At 49.3% G+C, this 14,615-nt stretch overlaps 1 protein-coding gene across 1 annotated transcript in view; it reads left to right on the top strand.

The window, feature by feature from the left end:
- Positions 1 to 14,615, top strand: part of TMEM132D (transmembrane protein 132D) — a 722,321-nt gene that overhangs the window by 603,386 nt on the left and 104,320 nt on the right. Inside the window, exon 9 of the mRNA XM_077159548.1 lies at positions 1,625 to 1,768. Coding sequence (XP_077015663.1) covers positions 1,625 to 1,768 — 144 coding nt within the window. The remainder of the gene's footprint in view (positions 1 to 1,624; positions 1,769 to 14,615) is intronic.

Genomic DNA, 14,615 nt, shown 5'->3' on the forward strand with positions numbered 1-14,615 from the left:
GGGCGGCTGGGCCTCCACCACCACCCTACTCTGTCCATGGGGCCCCTGACTTCCCGTGCCGGAGCCCCCAGTCCCCTCACAGCCCAGAGCTGGGGACAGCAGCCCTTCTCTGTGGCTCAGAGCCCTCCCAGGCTCACCAGTGCCACCATAGCACATTCGCAGCCACCTTCCATCCACCACACTCTAGTGTTTAGATTAGTTTTCAACATTTCAGTAACGGAGAAATGTCACATAAAACCCTGAATTTCCCACCCACTCTCCACAAACCAGACCTGGCAACCCCAAGCCCACGTTCCAGGGCAGAGCTCTGTGAGTCCAGGCAGAGCCTTTCCATTCAGATGGTCTCTGGGTGCGTGCACTGTCCAGGCCCCTTCCTGCCATTTATAGGAACTCCAGGCCCCAGGGAGCTGTGCCCTCGGCCCGGCCCCCTGGGCCTCACCTTCCCCGATGTGCAGCCACCTGCGGGAGCCGACGCCCTCAGCTCAGCCAGCTCAGCTGTCCTGGTCCTCGGGCTCAAAGTCGTTCACCCCAAAAATGGGCTTGAATGATCCCCCTGCCTCTGCATTTCAGAAGCCCTGAGAATTCTGTCCCTGTGGACAGGTGTGGGTGCATGGAGAGAGTGACGCTCATGTCTGGGAAAGCAGCGCAAGGCCCTGTCCTGGGCAGGGGGCCGGGTCGCAGGAGGCTGTGTGGGGAGCAGAGCCCTGCTCGGTGCCACATGCTGGTGAGCAGAGGGCAGGGGTAGGCGACAATGGTCCCTGGATGGGGAGAGCATCTGATTCATTAAAAGCAGATGGCGGCTGTGCTCGATGGGGGAGGAGAGGGTCACGATGCTCTCAGGCCTGAAAGACAGTGCCAGGGTCCCGTGGGGCCGTCCTCAGGACGCATCTCAGGCTGAGCTAAGGGGGAACAGTGTGCCAGCAAAAGGCACGTTTGGGGAAGTGTGTGCGTACATGCATGATTCTGGTAGTGGAGGGGCGTGTGAGAGAGTTGAAGTAGCATCCAGGTGTCCAGGGGCCAGGGACCACGATGCAGGCAGAGGCCTTACAGGGAAGCCAGTGGGACCGAGGCTGGACGTGAGGCCCGCTCACCGCTTCTGCCTGCGCTCCCTAGGCACACGCCGCAGGGGCAGCCGGGGCTGACCTGGCCTGGCCCCCGCCCCCTGCCAGCTGCCTCCCTGGGCATCAGCCCGTGCAAAGTTAGTCCTACTGGAGTGGCCACAGCTCAGCATTGGGAGCAGGACAGCTGGGTTCAAATCCCGGGCCCAGCCCTTGCTGGCTGTGTGACTTTGCCCAAGTTACCCAGCCTCTCTGTGCCTCCATGGCCCCATCTGTGAAATAGGAAGAATAAAAATGCCTGCCCCGTGGGGCCGCTGAGAGCATTAAAAGGCTCGATGTTTGCACTCATTTAGAGCGGTGAGTGTGGAAGATTCCGCTTGAGTGTTCAGCAGACACCGACGGCAGTAATGCGTTTGTTCCTCCTGGCCGCACTCATACTGCTCCCCTCCCCTCATCCTCCCCAGGCAGGAGCCCCCGGGCCCCCGGCTGCAGGTGGGCACAGGCTGTCCGGGGGGCGGGGCAGGCTGCTCCTGCAGGGTATGACGGAGGTGTGTCTGTCTTCCCAGGAGGCCGAGATTCTGAACACTGCCATCCTCACCGGCAAGACCGTGGCCATCCCTGTGAAGGTGGTCTCCGTGGGGGAGGACGGCGCCGTGGCCCATCTGCTCGAGTCCGTGGAGTGCAAATCGTCGGACGAGGATGTGATTAAGGCAAGTCGAGCCCTCTCTGTGCCCGCAGCCGGGCCGCCACCCCCGCCCGCGCTCCTGCTGGGTGGACAGGGAGGTCCCTCCCTGCATGGAAGGAGAGCACAGCGACAAGCCGCCAGGGTGGCGAGTCCTGGCCTGTGACGCTTTCTCTTGACCCTCTGTGTTTGCAAGGGGCCAGTGGCCACTTCCCTGCCCCAGGGGTGGCTGGGATGTGATTCAGGGGCCGCTGGGGCGCTGGAGGCAGGGGCAAGGGAGCGGGAGCTGGGCCCCAGGCCCACCGCTGTCGCATGTGCAGCCAGCCCCTGCCTGGTATGACTTCCTGCTGCAGAGAGTGCAGGAGACCAGCTCGGGTTTACAATACGGCCAAGGGAGAAGGGGGAGACCCGTGCCCGCCCCCTGCCCCGGCCACGCGCATCTCTGTGAATCAGGAGCCTCGGTGTCAGCTCCCCTCCCTCATTTCATTCTGCTGGCTCCCTCCTCCCTGCTGGACCCATGTTTCTCTGTCTAAATGGAATGCAAAATAGATTCAGAACGAGGGCAGTCAGGGAGAGGCCTCAGGCCCGGGGACCCCGAGGCTGCCGGGAAGGTTGAGCGAGCTTCCAGGCAGCAGGAGGAAAACGCGCTTATCTGCTGCAGCCGCCCACTCCCCACTCAGAGCTGCGAAGCCCCAGGTCACCGGGAGCCCCCACTGCAGGATGAGGGGAGAGACCCCGTGAGGGGTCAGCCCACTCCCCTCCTCGTGACCCAGGCGGAGGGCATCCCGTGCCCCGTGCCGGCAGGAGCAGCCTTGCCTCTGTGCCCCACGGTGCCCACCCACCAGACATAGATGGAGCCTTTCTCATGTGCCATGTTACTCGACACAGGAGGGCTGCGACCGTCAGAGGCCCAGTCGCCGTGCTGGAGGGGCTCAGGGAGAGGCAGAGAGGTGAGGACACCAGGCAGTGCGGTCCTGTAGTCGTGACACACCACCCAACTCACGGGTCCCAGAGCCCTCACCACCTCAGTGCAGGACCGCTCTGTCCTAGCTTGCTCAGGCCAGCACACCGTCTCATCCTTGAGTTTTCTCTCCGTCTCCTTACATCCAGTCTTTCAGAGGATCCTGTTGGTGATGCTTTCAAAATGCATCCAGGTCCAGGCCCTCACCATGTCCCCAGCCTCCACCCCAGGCCATGCGCCACCTTCTCCCATAGCCCAGCAGGAGCGTGTGGCTGCTTTCCTGGCATGCACCTTCCTGGCACCTCCTCTCCTGTGCTCTCTTCGCAGTGCAGCCTGCCAGGGTGACACAAACATACTCTGATTGAGCCATCCCTCTCTTCACAACCACCCGCTGGCTTCTCTTCCATCTCAGAACAAAAGCCACAGTATTTGCAAGGTGCCTTAGTCCACCAGGGCTGCAGTAGCCACAGGCTAGCCAGGAAACAGCAGAGATTTATGCGCTGACAGCTCGGGAGGCCAGAAGTCCAGTGACAGGGCGTCGAGAGGCAGTGCTTTCTCCGAGGTCCGTAGCGCTCTGGTGCTGGCTTGCCTCCGTCCCACGACCACCCGCCTCCTGCTCCCTCCACTGTGCCCGGCTTGCTCTGCTGGGAAGGACTCCCGTCCTGTGGGCGTTGGGCCCATGCTGACTCGGTGTGACCTCACCTGAGCAGGGCCTTTGGAGATCCTTTTCCGCGTGGGTCACACCCACAGGACTTGTAGTATGACTGGAAAATGTCTTTGTGAGGGATGTGAGTCCACCCGTCACACAAGCACATGCCAAGTCCAGCCCCGTCTGCCTTCTCCCCCTGGCCTCCCTCTGCAAAGCCCCCTGTCATGCACTCCATGCCACCCACACTGGTCTCTCCACTGTTCTTCCAAAACGACAGACGCTCTCAATCCTCCCTCCACCTCCAGCTCTCTCCTCAGAGTCTGCCTGGCTTGTCTCTCACCTCAGCTTCTCCGTAAGGTCCTGCCTGAGCCGTGTCTGTGCAGTTCTCACACGGGCCCCCAGCACCGCCTTCCCCATCCCCGCTTGATTTTCCTCCGTCACATATGTTTCCTTACAATGCTCTACACATTCGTCACTTAGTGCATCCCCTTGTCTGCCCTCGCTGGTGTGTAAGCCCGGGGAGGGCCATGCTGCTTCTGCCACTTTGTCACTGCTGCACCTTCATCGTAGGTACAGCATATAGTACAATGCTAGGCGTATAGTAGGTGCTCAATAAATGTTGAGTGAATGGATGAACACTATTGTAATGAGCAGGAAATGCTGAATCAGAAACATGTAGTGGATCACACAAGGGTGCTCTGAAGAACTGGAGCGAAATGGTGATGGACCACGGGCCCACGTCAGCAAGGGAATGGCAGGCAGCAGAAGCAGCCTGCGTGAAGGTTGCATGAGACGCTCCCTGTGCTGTCAGCCACACCTTCCTGGCCCATGTATGACTGCCACTGCCACTGAAGTGGCCAGTCCCCTGGCAGGCTGCTGGCCATGCCCCGCCTCGAGGACCTCCCAAGCCCATCAACACCTGCCATGGGATTACCCTAAAGCTGGGAGACCTTTCTCAGCTCTCCCTGGGACCTATGGGCTCCCAGGAGCAGCTCTCAAGCAGTAGGAGATTGGGAGCGGTGATAACAGACCCCTTCTCCATCCTTCAGAGGGACCATGCATTCCACACCGTTCCAAAGAAGCCGCTCCACTGGAGCTCCCTTTATAGTCGGTTTCCTCCTTTCCTGGTCTTCCTCATGCCTGCTTCCAAAAAGCACCTGCCTCCCTGCACCTAATCCTTGTCTCAGACTCTACTTTCAAGCGACTCCAGATCAAGTAGATCAGCATGGCTTGAATGTGGGAGTATTTATTGTTAATAGTAGTAATGACCCAATGCTCCCTTTCACGGAGCATTGACCACGCAGGAGGTATGATGCTGGGGTCTCACCTATTCTACCCAACTCGGCCTCAACACCTCGCAGGATCACCACTTAAATGATGAGGAAACCAAGGCTCCATCTATCTACTGAAGCCAAAATGCAAGGAGACGTATTCAGAGAGGAAAGCCAAGGCCAGATGCCACAGAGTGGATGCCAGTTTAAGGAGATGAATTTGACCCTGCAAATGGAGGCACAGCCATTGGGAAAGTTTAGGCAATGGAATGGCCTGATTAATTAATTGCAATATGATTCCATTAAACAGGCATTTATCAAGCACCTACTTTGGTGCCATGCACCAGTGTGAATGATGGGTGGGAGGGACTAACTGAAGTCAGGGAGTCCAGTTCAGAGCGGGCCCTTACGAGTTGTCCCTACTTTTCTAGATCTAGTTGGAGACATGCTTCCTCCATGAAGCTTTCTTTGATGATTCTGTCCCAGTTGCTGTATCTCATCGCTGAATTCAAATGCAGTTCAGCCCAGCTATCATTTACTGAGCACTCTCCCTATACAAGCCCCGGGACAGGCAGTGGGGAGAATTTACAGAGAAACCTCCAGAAGAGAAGGGCACATAATCTGCACACGCCCAGGAAGGTCTAGTACTTAATTTTTATTTGCTTCAGGTTTTGCAGCATTTTGTCTATCATTTTATACCCTGGAAATCTCTTTATGGATCACATATGTTGCTTGTCCTTCGTCTTGTTTTGTAATTGGCTATATCATCAATTTTGAGTTTCTTCTGGGTTACTCACGTTTTACCAAGCATTGGTAGTGGATATTATGTGCTGCCTCTCAAGCTTTTTCTGATATTGACAACATGGTTTTCACTTTTAAAATTTCTCTGAGTCATTGTACTAAGTCTACACAGTTTTAATGGAAATACCTGTACCCCAGCCTCCAGGTGTGGCCATGTGACTCAGGCTGGCCAATCAGAGCATGCATCCCTCTGGCCACAGTCATTGGTTGAGGGATAATCAAACTGTCCAATCAGAGCCAGTGAGGTGCACTCTTGAGACTTGGCAAAACTCCTGAGCAGGAAGTGCTGTTGCCCCGGAGGGTATACAGGCACTCCTTGTGTCATCTTGAGAGAGCGGTCCCCGAGGGAGTGAAAAACAACATGGCAGAAGTCAGAGCCAGTAGGCAGAAAGACGGCCTTCTTATGACCCTGCTCAAGAGTTGGAATCCGCCAGCTTCACCCCTGGACTCTTCCACACCGGGAGGTCATGCTTTCCTTTTGTGAGCAGTTCGGGTTGGGTTTGTAATACCAGGCACCAAAGAAATCCTAACTCGTGTCTATACCCTCAAGAGGCCACGATGGCGTGAATGGCATTGGGGCTCATGAAATCACCCCGAGGAGCACCGGGCACCCTCAGCCTTGCATCAACCAGGACACCATGACCAAATGCATGACTTAAAAATCAAAACCCGCAGCCTGCACGGCCATCACCAGGCTGCTCTGTCACAGATGTTGACCAAAAGTCACCTGCTATTTGTAACGCTTTGATGTCATCTGGAGCCCCTTGAGGAAGAAAGCCAAGGGATGGTGGGAGAAGCAGCACCACCGCTGTAGAGACTCCTGGAAACCCTCTGAACAGGCGAGTGCTGCCTTCATGCCCTGTCCTTTCTGTTTACTTGCTTCCTCTTTCTTACCCAGCCCGAGACCCGGTAAGCTCATGTTTTCTCCCTCATGCAGGGAATCCTGCTCTCAACACTGGAACTCTTGTTCACACTGAATTTTTAATTGCATGAAAGACATGCTATCTTATGCTCCCCAAGGATGCTTGTGTTTGTAAGGGGGCAGTGTGTCTCCAGTGGAAGCATTTCAGATGTTAGTAGAAATATCTGTTTAATTCTTTCATTGAAAATAACAGAAAATCCCACCCATACCAGCTTACATTAAAAGTGGAAAACAATTGAAACACTGGCTGACAGAACTGAAAAGTCCAGAGTTGGGGCTAGCTTAGGGGGGTTGTTCTAGTTTGCTCGCTGCCAGAATGCAGTATACCAGAAACAGAATGGCTTTTAAAAAGGAGAATTTATTAAGTTGCTAATTTACAGTTCTAAGGCCATGAAAATGTGTCCCAATTAAAGCGATGATATAGAAATGTCCAATCTAAGGAATCCAGAGAAAGATACCTTGGTTCAAGAAGGCTGATGAAGTTCAGGGTTTCTCTCTCGAGTGGAAAGGCATGTAGTGAACATGGTGACGCCTGCTAGCTTCCTCTCTGGGCCTCTTGCTTTATGAAGCTCCCCCAGGGGTGTATTCCTTCTTCATCTCCAAAGGTCTCTGGCATTGTGGGCTCTCTGCTTCTCAGGCTTTCTCCAAAATGCTTCCTCTTTTAAAGGATTCCGGAAAAGTAATCAAGACCTACCTGGAACAGGTGAACTCACATCGCCCTCTATTCAGAAGTTCATACCCATAACTGGGTGAGTCACATCTCCATGGGAATAATCTATCAATTTTCCAACCTACATTATCGAATAGGGATTAAGGGAAACGGTTGCGCCCATGAGATTGATTAGCATTAAAACATGGCTTTTCTAGGGCACATAATCCTTTCAAACCAACACAGGGGTTTTATCCAGAACCTCAGAAGATATCACCAGAATATTCTCCCTGTCCTCCCACTTGTACTGTAGACACTCTTTCTTCTATGTGAGATTCACTCTCCCACACACCACCCTTGTGTCGCCAGATGGGTACCCCAGAACTGGCTCAATTCCAACAGAAGAGAAGTCTTGTAGGGCACTCTAACAAGTTCTCTGAGGGGCCCTAATTGGGTCATCTCTGTACTCTTGAGCCAGGCGCCATCGCCCAGGGATCCAAACACCAGTCACCCTAAAGCACACAAACTAAATGAGGAAGAGGGGACATCCCCCCAGGGCAGGTGTGTAAGATGTTACACCAAAAAAGGTAGTGGCTTCTCTGCAGCAAAAGCAACATATAGTAGTGAAAGAGCTTTTGGAGCTGGGGGTCTTTGGAGAACCCCTGAAGTAGTATGGTGTCATGGTCAGGTTCATGTGTCAACTTGGCTAAGTGGTGGTACCTGTTTGTGTGGTTGAGCAAGTGCTGGCCTGTGTGTAGCAATGAGGACATTTCATAGAATTTAATCATGATTACATTTGCTGCATCCACAGCTGATTCCATTTGTAATCAGCCAAGGGGAGTGTCTTCTGCAATGAGAGATGCCAAATCTAATCACTGGAAGCCTTTTAAGGAGGATTCAGAAGAGACAGGCTCTCTTCCTGCTTCGGCCGGTGAGCTTCTCCTGTGGCATTTGTCCAGATCCTCCATCAGAATCATTGGCTTCACAGCCTGCCCTGTGGATTTTGGACTCTGTGTTCCCACGGTTATGTGAGACACTTTCATAAATTTTATATGTGCGAGTGTTCCCTGTTGATTCTTTTCTCTAGAGAACCCTAACTAATACACATAGTGAGGACAGCTTCTCTATCATGAAGCCATTATCCTCACCCACTGGACAGAGCACTGGTTGGGGCTCAAGTGTGACTCCTGAAAAGTTGACTAGGTTGCTTTTTGCCACTTACTTTTTTGAATGCTCATAAAGACAGACACTGAACAGATCGGTTCTGCCTGATCAGAAAAGGACCTCTGATAGCAAGGGAAGGGAGCTCTGGTCTCTCCCTTGTCTGGGCTGAGCTCAGTGGGCCTGCCTCATTGCCTCTGCTGCCTGCTCACATCATCTTAAGTATTTCCACGGAGTCATGGTCCACCCTTGCTTGTCTGCCAGGCTGGACACAGTTGGAGATCGGGCTAATAAAGCTTGGCATTTCCTCCTAAGTCTGATCAAAGCAGAAAATTGTTCTGTTTGAGAATAACGAACTGCTGAGAGGGGAAGGAGTGTAATTTCAGGGGTGGGAGTACGCCAGCTCAGCAAGCTGAACCAACAACCAAGAAAAAGAAACGAACAGAAGAAAGGAGCTCTCATGGCCGTCGGGGGCTTGGGTGTGCGGGAGCGAGGGACTGGCTGCTGTCCACAGTCCCCTTGTTTCCAAAGAATGTGAAGCAGTGCGAAGTCCAACCCCCTCCTCAGGTTTCTTCCAGAAATCCTGCTTCCTTCCCATCATCTGAGCAGCCACAGAGAGAACCACCAGGAGGGAGAGTCCTAATTACTTCCCTCTTGTTTTCCTTGGTCTGCTCGTCCTCTATTCTTGATTAAATTATTGCCCCCAACTCAAGAGTTCAGCCAAATGGCTTCTTAAATCTCGGTAAAGGAACAGACAAGCTCCAAGGACTGCACCTGCTCGCCGGGCCTGGCTGCCTCTTCTGATGGCTTTTCCCTTGTCCCCTGCAGGGAGGAGCACGTGGGGAGCACACTGACTGCAAGGCAGCGTCCTCCTCCACCCAGGAAGATGCTTCCTTTGAAATGCTGATATGGGAGGTGCACTTTTTATTTAGTTCTCTTGCACTTGAGAGATACACCAAATTAGACTGACCTTCCAGTAGGCGCTTTCTTCAATCCATCTGGTAGCCAGTGGGTGGTCATTTTCAGATAATCTCAAAACTGGAATACTGGAATGGAATCTGTAGCCAAAGAGTAGGGCGCAGCTGCCTTCTGGATGTGGGATTGGCCATATTTGTCTGTCCTCCGTCCGGTGCTCACCCTCATGGATTCATAATGATATAGAGGGAGGAGGAGGAAGATCCCATGAGCTCAATGGCATAAACTTTGCACATCATCTACTATTTTTTTTTGTTGCAACATTCAATTTGGACACCATGGAATTAACTTGCTAATGTCAGAGTTTCTCCATGCTCAGTTGGGAATAAATGTTTCAGTTCATAGAAAACAGTATTTCTCATACATAGGACCATCTTTCAGATCACAAGTGTCTCCCTCTACCTCCATCAATTTCTAAAGTCATTCACAATTTCAGAATTGTGGGGGACCACTCGACTCCCGAAGCAAGTTTAAGGTACAGAGATAGAGGTGTTAGAGCAATAAAAATAGAAATAGGGATGTTTTAACATTTGTGGGTGCTATTTACATGGCAGGTAAGCATTTACTCCTTTAATCCTCTCAATAATCTCTGATATAGATTAGAAAATCGAGGCACAGAAAGTTTTGACATGTCCTCAGAGGCCGCGACTCATGGTCCCCGTTTCCATGTCCCGGTTCCATTCTTGCCTCTGTCACTCACCTCCTAGTATAGGGGGTGGAAACCATGCTTGCTGTGGGGCCAGCTTTGGCTTGCCGTTCATTTACAGTCACTTCTTGTTTTTGTGTTTCAATGGCAGAGGTGACACGTGAGGATTATATGAAAGTCCCCTTTCCATCTCCGTAGGTAAAGTTTAATTGGGACACGGCCACACCCGCTTATTTGCATAACGCCTATGGCTGCTTCCTCGCAGCAGGGACAGAGTTGAGTGGCCGCCACACAGACCACTCCCCCCACCGCAGGAACCCCTGATGCTGGCCGTCCTTCCAGCAAGACTTCATGCCAAGGGCTTACGCAGTGACCCCTCCCCACCATCCTTTGTCATGTGACTCTGCCTCTGGAGAGATTATGACTATTAATCCCTGAAAATTTTTGTCAGAATGAGCTGAATGGACAACTGTGCAGAGGCTGCAGAGCCAGAAGAGCTGTGCACCCTCCAAGGAGGAGTGGGAGGAAGACACCAGGAACCTGCAGTGAAGTGCTGTAATGAAGCTCTCCACACTGCAGAGGCTGGCACCTATCCCCACCCTTGTGGGAAACCACCCCAGGATCCAGGCCCCAGCTGGAAATAAAAGTTCTCTTCCTGGAGAATGGAGTGGGAAGGGCCAAGACCTGATCATGACATTTAATGAGTGAATTCAGATCACTGGGTCCCGGCTCTGAGAGCAGCCACAGTCTCATCCTGCCTTGGACAAGAAAGCAGCTGGGAGCCTCTACTTCAGTTCGTGCCCTCAGCAGGAGAGGCGGCAGGGGTGATTTAGAGGCACAGTGCCCTGGGCGTTGTGGGGAGCAGTTAGATGACGGTCAGGTCATCCCCAAGAATGGAGCACTGGGGGCATAGCTGAGCACCCGTAGCGGCTTGTGACGGGTAAACTTGCATCGCTGGGTCAGGCTCTGAGCTATGATTTCAGCCCGCCCCATGTAAAAGCAGTCGACAACCTCAGTTTTGACCCCACTCCCAGGAGGGCAGAGTCGGCTGAGACTTAAAGGCTCAGGACCTCCTCAGGGCTGCAGGGAACAGTGGCTGAAGAGCACCACGTGTGGGGCAGGCCAGGAGAGCCCAGTGTCAGGGAGCTGTCAGACACATCTGCATCCTTCCTAGTCTCCTCCCCAGGGCTGATCTGCATCCCCTGTGTGGGTCCCTGGCCATTTTGACTGGGAGATACTGACCTGGGAATGTCCTCTCCGGGGTAACCCTCCTCCCAGAATTTGCCCTCCAAGGAAAAAGGAGCTAGAGATGACAAGAGAAGAGTGAAAAACAAAACAAAACTAAAGACACAAAAATTAAAACACACAGATCAAGATTCCCAGAGAAGGAACAGAGGAAAGGAAGCTTTCTCCCAGGGGTGAAGCAGCTATACAAATAGAGCAGTCTGTAATTTTATACTGCATATGCAGGGCAAGAAACAGATGAATCAGAGCTGAAAACATCAGATCAGTTAAGCACGAGCTGTTCTAAAGGTCTGCAATAAGTTGAACCAAGTATCAAAGAGGAGCTTTTTAGTAGCCAGTCAACAGAGAGCCCAAAGCAAGAGAGAAACAGACCACAGTAAGCTCATCAGGATAATTGGATGCCTACACACAGCAAAAAATAATTACAAACCACACTAAGAAGCAGGTAAATATGGCCCAGTCAAAGGAGCAAATTAAAACTTCAGAGAAGACCCAGAATTTGGAACCTCTACTCAAACATGTTCAAACAAATCCCCTAAATAATTCAAGCAGATAAAGAAAAATATGGCTAAATAGATAAAGGATAGTAAGAATTAGACAATGTATGAGCATAAATAAGAATTTGAAAATATAGAAGGAAATACAACAGTAATTATGGGAATGGATGACAAATTAGAGGAGATTAAAAATGCACCAGAGGCATACAACAGCAGATTTGAACAAGCAGAAGAAAGGATCAGTGAGCTATGAAACAGGACATTTGAAATTCTACAGATGGAAGAACAGAGAGAAAAGGGTGGGGAAAAGGAGCAGAGTCTCAGGGATTTGAACGACAGGACAAAGTGTACAAACATCCACGTCGTGGGGGTCCCAGAAGGAAATGACGTGGGAAAAGGGGCAGAAAGAATATTTGTGGAAGTAAGAGCCGAGAATTTCCCAACTGTTATGAGGAACATAAATATGCATGTCCAAGAAGCAAAAAATACCCCAAACAGAGTAAATCCTAATAGACCTACTCTGAAAAACTTACCAATCAGAATATTAAATGCCAGAAATGAGGAGAGAATCCTAGAAACAGCAGTAGAAAAGTGACTCATCACATATAAGAAAAATGCAAAAGGCTAAGTGTTGATTTCTCACTATTACCAATGGCAGTGAGAAGGCAGTGATATGATATATTTAAAATACTGAAAGAGAAAATTGCCAGCCCAAAATTCTTTTGGCAAAATTGTCCTTCAGAAATGAGGGACAGGGCGGGCTATGGTGGCTCAGTGGCAGAATTCTCGCCTGCCATGCCGAAGACCAGGGTTTAATTCACGGAGCCTGCCCATGCCAAAAAAAAAAGGGGGGGGATGGTTTGAAATATTCACAGATGAACATAAACTACTGAGGGAGTTCATCAAGAAGAGAGCTGTCCTACCATAAAGATCAAAGGAAGTTCTGCAGGCTGAAAGGAAAAGAAAGGAGAGGTTTATAGGTAAGTGTAGGGGTAACTGAAAGTATAAAAAGAGAGACAAAAATAAAATGGTTGAAGTAAGTACTGCCTATACAGTACACAGATTGGCAGAATGGGTTTTTAAAAAGCACACCATCTATATACTATCTACATGAGACTCACCTTAAACCCAAGGACGCAAATAGGTTGAAAGTGAAAAGTTGGAAAAAGATATCCCTTGCAAACCATAAAAAAAAAAAGAGAGCCGGGGTAGCTATACTAGTATCAGACAAGATAGACTATAAATGCAAAACGGTTACAAAATACAAAGAAGCTATATATTAATAAAAGGGGCAATCCACCAAGAAGAAATAACAATCATAAATATTTTTCTCCTAACCCTGGAGTTTAAAATACATGAGAACAAACATTGGCAAAACCGAGGGGAGAAATAGGGACATCTCTACAGTACTAGTAGGAGACTTCAGTACCCCTCTCATCATTAGATGGAATTCCTAGACTTCTGTCTAGACCAATAAGGAAGCAGAGAACTTGAGTAATAATAAATAAACTAGACCTAACAAACATACAAAACATTGCACTCTAGAGCAGCAGGACATACATTTATCTCACGTGCTATGTTCAGGATAGATCAAATGTTGGATCATTAAAGAAGTCTCGATAAACTTAAAAAGATTGAAATTATACAAATCACTTTCTGGGACCATAATGGAATGAGGATGGAAATAATAAGTGGAGAGCTGAAAAATTCACAAATTTATGGAGGTTAAAAAACACACTCTTAAACAATCAGTGGCTCAAGAAGAAATTGCAAGAAAAATCAGTAAATATCTCAAAATGAATGAAAACACGAACACTAGGTGTCAAAACTTAGGGGCTGCAGAGAAAGCAGTGCTGAGGGAAATCTATAGCCCCAAACACCTACATTAAAAAAGAAGAAAGAGCTAAAAGCAAAGACCTAACTGCACAAAAAGAATAGCAAACTAATCCCAGAAGTAAGCAGAAGGAAAGACATAAAGATCTAAGCAGAAATAAATGAAATTGATAATAAAAAGACAATACAGAGAATCACAAAACAAAAAGTTGGTTTTTTTGAGAAGATCAGTGGTGAAAGACTGAAAACTTTTTCTCTATTATCTAGAATAAGACAAAGATGCCCACTGTCACCACTGTTATTCAACATTGGGTCAGAAGTTCTAGCTAGAGCAGTGAAGCAAGAAAAAAAATCAAAGGTATCTAAATTAGAAAGGAAGAAGTAAAACTTCAACTATTTGCAGATGACATGATCCTTTATTTAGAAAGTTCAAAAAACTACAATAGAGCTACTAGAGCCAATAAATAAATTCAGCAAATTGGCGGATATAAGATCAATATACAAAAATCAGTAGCATGTCTATGCACTAGTAATGAGCTATCTGTAGAGGAAATCAAGAAAAAAAATCCATTTACAATAGCAACTAAAAGAGTCAAATATCTAGGAATAAATTTAACCAAAGATGTAAAAGACCTGTATTCAGAAATCTACATAACATTGCTAAAAGAAATCAAAGAAGATCTAAATAAATGGAAGGACAGTCCATGTTCATGTATTGAAAGACTAAATAACATTAAAATGTCAATTCTACCCAAATAGATTTACAGACTGAATGCAATCCCAATGAAAAAAATCCTAACAGCCTACTTTTCAGAAATGGAAAAGCCAATTATCAAATTTATTTGGAGGGTTAAGGGGCCCTGAAGAGCCAGAAACATCTGTAAAGAGAACAAAGTTGGAGGATTCACACTTCCTAACTCTAACACATATTACAAAGCTTCTGTGGTCAAAACAGCACAGTACAGACACATGCACAGAAATATTGACTCATGAAATCTGATTGAGAATTCAGAAATGGACCCTCTCATCTGTGGCCAATTGTTTTTGGCAAGGCTGCCAAGTCCATTCAACTGGGACGGGACAGTCTCTTCCGCAAATGGTGCTGGGAGAACTGGATATCCATATCCTAAAGAATGAAAGAGGACCCCTACCTCACACCTCATACAAAAATCAACTCAAAATGGGTCAAAGCCTAACAGTAAGAGCCAGGATCATAAAACTCCTGAAGAAAATGTAGGGAAGCCGCATCAAGATCTTCTGTTAGG

This window comes from Tamandua tetradactyla, chromosome 5, assembly GCF_023851605.1.
Source record: "Tamandua tetradactyla isolate mTamTet1 chromosome 5, mTamTet1.pri, whole genome shotgun sequence".
Taxonomy (NCBI): Eukaryota; Metazoa; Chordata; class Mammalia; order Pilosa; family Myrmecophagidae; genus Tamandua; species Tamandua tetradactyla.